The 7,404-nt window shown below is 35.3% G+C and overlaps 1 protein-coding gene across 1 annotated transcript; it reads right to left on the bottom strand.

The window, feature by feature from the left end:
- Nucleotides 1–4,434: 4,434 nt before the first annotated feature.
- On the bottom strand, nucleotides 4,435–7,093 carry LOC148550064 (protein FAR1-RELATED SEQUENCE 5-like). The gene is made up of 3 exons (XM_088495919.1): nucleotides 7,082–7,093; nucleotides 4,590–6,971; nucleotides 4,435–4,503 (listed from the first exon to the last, which is right to left on the bottom strand). The coding sequence occupies exons 1-3, from the start codon at nucleotides 7,091–7,093 to the stop codon at nucleotides 4,435–4,437; spliced, it is 2,463 nt and encodes an 820-aa protein (XP_088352045.1).
- Nucleotides 7,094–7,404: the final 311 nt, after the last annotated feature.

Below are 7,404 nucleotides of genomic sequence, written 5' to 3'. Positions count from 1 at the left end.
TTACATAATGATAATAGCCTATTGTTTGATTATAATAGTTACTTACTATCGGATTACTATACAGCCTATGTGATACCAGTATCCCACACATCTGATCCTGTCTTTAATTGAGGGAGTATTAAATGAAGATCAAATAAAGTAATATAGAAAGAGTTTGCTAAATTTTTCTTACTAATAAAATAATATCATACAAGAATTTATTTTATAAGTTTATAATTTAAAATTTAGTATTTAAGATTTATAATTGGTTAAATATTTATTTAAAATGGTAAATTTTGATTGTCATTTAGTATTTTTGAAAGGGTTCACCTCTTGTCAAATTGTTAACTGTTAATTAATCTAATTTTATTATGTCTTATTTTTAATGTAATTTTATCTAATGTCTAAACTTACTATTAATTAAGCTAACGACACCTTAGTCTATACACTTCCACATAAGCTTTTTTAGGTCATTTAAATTCTTTAATTTCACTACCACCCACAGTTATTAGAATAAATTTCTAAGAAAAGGCATGATTTTTAATCAAAAATTCATATCATCACCACCCAAAAGCTTATGTCAAGGACAAACCAGACCACATATATGTCCACAACTTTGTCAATACAGCCTGGGCGACTGGTATACAGGTACAACCTCAACAAACACACTCAAAAAAGAGAGAGCATGCAGTACTATTTGCTAAGGCTCACAAAAGAGACAAAATTATGTCACACTCACTGGCAGTAGTAGTAGGACATTAGTGTCTACACATGTGCTTTTCTAATTTGGCGAATTTGTGTAGCCATGTGTAAGCAAATAAGGTGGCTGAAGTCGAAAAGACACATACACTCCTCAGTAGCAAATCACCCCCACAAAAGAATGCGTACGCAATAGAATGCAAGGATCATCGATTCATCCATTTTCAATATGGAGGGGAATAACACATTGATGGATATTCTGCTGTCTGAGATACGACTACTCCGGGAAAAGGTTGACGACATTGAAAAAAAAATTGATACGCAGATAAACGCCCTGGCTCACGTCGAGTCTATCCTTCTTGCCAACGGTGACTCAAGTAGTGGGATCAAAGGAGGGCGGAGGAAGAAACAGAGAATGAGGTCACCTCATCCAGGTGTGTTCAGTGAAGGTGCCACTGAGAGGGTCCAACAACAACTAAAATCAGCATCTACTACCAAACTCAAAGCACAGGAAAAAAATTTTAAGCTCACGGATAAAGAAACGGACCTGATTACCTTGCTTACTGATGTCGATGAGGACCCAAAGGAAGTTTTTGAAGTCAATACAGTTGATATGCCACCTCCAAAATCCATTAACAGGGTGGTAACTCCAAGGAGTCACGTGATTACAACCATGTCTCATCCACCGCATAGGATTAAGCCAACCCAGAAAGCTCCCACTGGCACCAATTCTAAGGGAAATTTAGTGGCAATAGGTAGCACGGCAAGATTTCGAACACCGGTAACACTTTGCATCTTATGAATTTTCCGATTTGTATTATCATTTTTTATCTTGTGATATGGTTCTGTTACTAATGTTGATGGATGGGGAAAACGTAGCATATGCTGTCAAATGGAAATGCCTCAAGCACTGTCCCACCAAAGAATAACCATCGCAGTACCCTCGTTGAAACACTAAGTACTCAACTCCATCTCCAAGCTGCTGCACCAAGAGGGAAAATCCTATCAGGAAAAAAAGTCAATCACGATGTTGCATCGTTAGTGGAGTTATCATTCACTTTCAAACCAGTCCCTGAGATGAATTTAAGAAAAGAACATGAGAAAATCGGAGCATATATCTTTTGTTCATCACTTGATGGGGAGTAAGTTGCTGCTTTTTAAGTGTCTCCAATCTAAACCTTACATGAAGATGACATTGAACTAAAATTTGTTTATCCAATTCACTGAACTCTATTGTAGAGAGGATATCATTAAGCATGGGGACTGCAGAATCTCTAGAGCGCAGCTAACATGCATGTGTCCGGGGCATGAGATTTCAGAAGAGGTTTGCATTTAAGAATTAAAATTCCATAAAATTAACAACACTAACTCATTAATTCTTCAGTGATTTACACATCGAAACAATAATATAAATTACCTTAAAACTGCAGGTGTTTACGCTGATGGTTATTAGAACAACACATGAACAGAGTAACAAAAGGATACTATGGAGCTTACCACCATTGTTTGCGGTAATCTCAATTATTAAGTATAACAATTCTAAATATGTGTAACAATGTAGCATATAGTAAGTCTAATATGAGTGTTATGTCGAGAAACTTGTACAATTGTGTAAATGATTAACTGGATTTAATACAATTTGAATTGACTAGTCTCATATTTTGTGTGTTATGCTATACATTATTTATCAAATTTCAGGAGGACATCTTTAGAGATAAAACACTGGATGACTTGCTCAGAGACTATGGGAAAGATTTTATGCAACCCAACAAGAATATTAAGTGGGTATATCCACTGACCTTAACTAATTTAAGTATTTAAAATTAGAGGACAAAACTAATTTAGGTATATATATCATTTGTTGTGTACATGATATTTAAATCAAAAAAATTTTCAAATTTTAGGTATATATACCAGTTAAGGAGAAGGTTGGTCATTGGTATCTTATAGTCTTTAGCATCGTAGACAAGGTAACCTATTATTTCGATGTGTTATCACCAAAACATGGCGAGGAACAAAGGCTCCAGAACATGAAAGTAATAGTAAGTATCTCAATATAGCAAGTAACATGATATGCTAAAATAAGATCCATTGTATCTCATAAACCCATGGTTACAGGAACAAGTGCTTGTTCAAATAATATTATCGGAAGATTATGTCAAACATGGAATGCCAGGTAAGGACCATTTTGAAAAATGGGATATACTTAGAGGATATGGATTACCACAACTGGAATCAAGGTAGACCATTTATTAGTATGTTTTCGCTTCTCTTGTCAATGCACATCCTTCCATTGAGGTTTTAATCAAACTTTTAACAATCTGACACAGTGAAAATTCTGCTTGTTGGGTTATGCAATGGCTGAATATGGAATCTCACTTCACCCCATCTGTCCTTGGAGTGGTAAGGGTACACACCTTGAGTTGTCTTAGCTCTACTTATAATCATTGTATTATTAAAGTGCCAATTTGGTGAACATGTAGCTCAAGGATGAGAAGGTCCGCATGAGTAGCACCTTGAAGCTTGTATTATCTGAGAGCAACGAAAGGAAGCGAGACGTTCAAATAAGCACAGATCGATGGTGGAATGCGGTTGTGGCAAAAAATTAACTAGATATTTGAATTTGAGTGCAAAAATATTTCTATCATATGGTTATTAACTTGGATATTTGAATTTAAGTTCCAAAATGTTTATTTTGCTTATGGATAAGATAATTATCCATGCTTATGATTTAAACTATTTTAATCATATTTAAATTATTTTTTACTCATTTTCACATTGAATTAAACTGATGCACATAGCAATCTTGCTGCAAGGTGCAAAAAATATTAGAATTGAACTAATAACTAAAAATCTTCTCATCATTAAAGAACAATGAAATGAGAGCACATAGTTTAAAGCACTATGTTATTAACATAAAAAGAAACCTGTCATAGAAATAGTCACAAAGATGATGATAGAGGATAACAAAGGACTATTTTACATTATTTTCTTCTATTTTTAGAGACTTCAATGTGTGATAAAATAATTAACTCATCCCAATTTCTCAAAAATTAAGATGAATTAAAAAAATTGAGTGACTATTTTTTACTAATAGGATGTATTTTTGTAAGTCTCTTGTGTCTCACACTAGTGAAAAAGTAGCACTTTAAAATAGAAATATAATCACAAAATAGTAGACAACTTAGAATAATGGATTTAAAAGAGTCCATTGTTGTCTTTGTATGATCTATCACTAACTAACTTGCATAGCATAACTAATGAATGAATTGAAGTTAAAAGGATTGAGTTTTGCCATTGTATGATCTACCACCAACTAAATTACATAACATTACTAGTGCATGAATTTGAATATCCTTGTTATTATATGAAGAGTAATATAAGATCCAAGCATTCAGACTTATGAAACACTATTACCCAAAACAAAAGACAAGATGAAAAAATCCCTCAAATTTTAACATAAACACCATATTTATTCCCAGCTTTCATCTTTCATCTTTCATCAATGTAGCCTAAAATTGGTAATCAGTAACTACACAAAATCAATTAGACATAATTAAAAGTTAGAACTTAAACCCAATATACACCAAATTAGACAGGATTAGTTTTCCACATTTGTGTTGTATTTAAATAGAAGATATCCATATTTCAAAAAGACAAAAAAACTAAAGGTTAAATCAAAGGTAATTTGAGCTGGAACAAGTAAATAATACGTAATACACATTACAAATTAAATGAAACAAAAATAATATAGGACTAATTAATTTCATTGACTCCATCGTCCTCATTTCCAAATTCATAATTAGAGTCATCTATCTCCATATCCTGAAATAACACAAAATTTATGAGCAACACATGAAAAATCCCAAAGTAGCCAGTAAATAAAATATCAAAGTTGAGAAATGTCTCACTTGATCTCTGCTAGATTCAGAACTAGAATTTACCGCACATTCACCTTCATCTTCCTCGTAAATGAAGTCTTCTTCCTCATCCCACATAGCCTCATATGCATCATCATCTGTAGGTAGACTATGCCGTTCATGTGAATCCCTATCATACTTACTCCGATCTGGACATGTAGTTTTGTTATGTCCGAGCTCCCGGCATATACTACACCGTTGTCCGGCACGATCCTTAGCTCTTCTACGAATTGGGGGGTCACGAGGATCTGTATGAGTGGCAGGAATTGCACTACTAGAAGCAATTGTACTAGCAATATCATCAGCTTTCATTTTATCCACTGTGTTTATTGCCCAATCCCTCATGCTCCTGAACCTATCATCTTTACCTGCTGATAGTGTAGCCACCAATCTAAACCAGTCCATCAAACACCAGTATTGGGTAGACTTTAAGCAATCCCAAGTGAACCCCCTTGTATCTTGTATTTGTTGTTTCACATTTTTGGTCCACCTATCTAGAACTAAACATTTTGGCAATTCACAAATGTCAAGTGTAACTAAAACAGATAGAATGTGTTCGCAAGGAATGCCAAATGACTCCATCCTCATACAGGAGCAAGTAAACTCCATTGGTAAATCACAGAAAGATACTTGCCATGTATCGTTAGGACTACCATACTTAACCACCGTGTATAACATATAAGAACCAACATCAATGCAATCTAACACTTTCATTGAACCAGACCTTATAATAATAGGGCGAAATAGAAAAAATACCTCTCTTGTATATAAATTAGCTGCAGACTTCTCCAATGACAATAAATGAGTTTGCATCACAGGTACTCCATGTGCACATTCAAAGTCTGCTAGACTATCTTTGAAACGAATGTAGGCAACACATCTATCAAAGTGCTCTACAAAATCTCTTAAATTATACCTGGACTTGACATACTTTGCAATAACTGAGTGCAACCCCTCACATCGAGAAGTGGTCCTAAACCCAGCAAAGAACTTCCCACGGATATGTGCTGTTGCCCAACTATGACGGTTATCATACATATCAATTATCCATTGCTTGTCTTGCACATCAAACTCTTCAACCATCCGATCCCACTTACTACGGAATACACCAACCTCGTAATCACCCAGCATGCACTTCTTAAACTGCGATGTGAACCTAGGATTACCTACATTACTCGTGGCATTGCGAATAAGGTGCCAAGCACATAGGCGATGATGTGCATTAGGAAAAACTTTTTCGATTGCATTTTTCATTGAAAGGGCACCATCTGTGATAACTGAAATTGGGGCCTTCCCCTTCATTGCTTCCAGCAAACTTTTTAACAACCAAATATATGTTTGCTCCGACTCATCACACACAAGAGCGGCTGCAAAGACAACTGTGCGGTTATGGTTATTAACACCCGAAAAAACGACAAGCGGACAATGATATTTGTTCTTCTTGTAAGTAGCGTCAAAAGCCAATACATCACCAAACAATTGATAATCCATTTGGCTTATTCCATCACACCAAAATAAATTCTTTATCGAGTGAAACCTATCAACCTCATATCTTATAACCATGACAGGATCAATGGACTTCATCTTCCTCAAAAATTGAAGAGCCGCACTAGCATCACCCTTCAACCGTCGACGTTGTTGTGCGACTTGATTGTACAAGTCCCTGGGCAAAAAGGGAACATTGTGGTGACCACCAGATTGGCTTGAGAGTGCTGCAAAAATATGTGCAGTGCCTAATCCACCCTTCCTCATTATATTTATTTGCTCAATGTCTGCAGCAGGTATTTTCCTGTGACCAGGAAGCATTGCAGTAAAAATTGGAGGAAGAAGGTCGTGATTATGCAAATCAGAAAATTTTGAAACAATCCAGCGACCACTAACAGCGTCAAACGACACCTGAACCTTTGCCTTACAGCCACATCTAGTTTCAGCTCTAGGCTCTTGTTTTCTGGTATGCATATTATCTGGCTTTTTTTGTCGGAAGCCCTCGCGACAACAAACAAAATTCTGTCGATTGATTATCCCATTGTGCTTTCGCGTCTTACTTTTTCGACCACTAAATCCCCTTGACTTGGCAAATGCATTGTAGAAATCAAAAGCCACTCCTAGATCACTGAAATGATATCTTTTTATATCAACATCTACAATATTCAAGAACTCAGTCTTTCCTATGTCCTCCCACCCATCAATCTTATAAGATTCATCCAATTGATCAAAATGGGCACCTTCATTGGGTTCAGAAGCACCAACTTCTGCATTTGCCAAGTTAGCATCCATGAAGATATCGTCGTCCAGGAGCTCATTACCGTTTCTCAAGGGATTCTCCAAATTTCCGTAAAACCCGTCAACATTATTGGTTTCATCTACATAATCCTACATGAACAAATTAATTTAGACTAGGCATTTGATGGCATGATGCAAGAAATCTATCAAAATTAATCCTAAGAGTGTGACTTAGGGTTTCAGATTGATGAAAAACCTACCTCATTAGACATTGAGATTCAGATTGCTTCCTCGCAGAGATTGAGAGATAAGATATACACCGTAAATTTGATAAAGAAATAAGCTTGTAAGGGTGTAAAATATGAAACTTAGGAGATGTATAGTTGAACATCAACAGAACTAATATTAAAGTGGTGAAGAAGAAGATAATGATGTTGATGTTGATGTTGACGAAGGGAGATAATTGTGTGTTTAACTAGTTGAAAATTATGAAATTTAATTTTGTGTGGGTGAAATTTAGGATTCAGCAAATTTTTTTATGAAAATAACAAATTCTATTGGGCCGTAGTTCATATACCATTAA

Source organism: Arachis ipaensis, chromosome B8 (assembly GCF_059453495.1).
Source record: "Arachis ipaensis isolate K30076 ecotype BB chromosome B8, ASM5945349v1, whole genome shotgun sequence".
Lineage (NCBI taxonomy): Eukaryota > Viridiplantae > Streptophyta > Magnoliopsida > Fabales > Fabaceae > Arachis > Arachis ipaensis.
This window is presented reverse-complemented; position numbering and strand designations above follow the sequence as displayed.

What these genes read in the sequence shown, in the direction of transcription:
- LOC148550064 (XM_088495919.1), bottom strand. An exon ending in CTGAATCTAGCAGAGATCAA is followed by an intron (nt 4,504 to 4,589) that starts GTGAGACATTTC and finishes GTGTTATTTCAG; the next exon opens with GATATGGAGATAGATGACTC.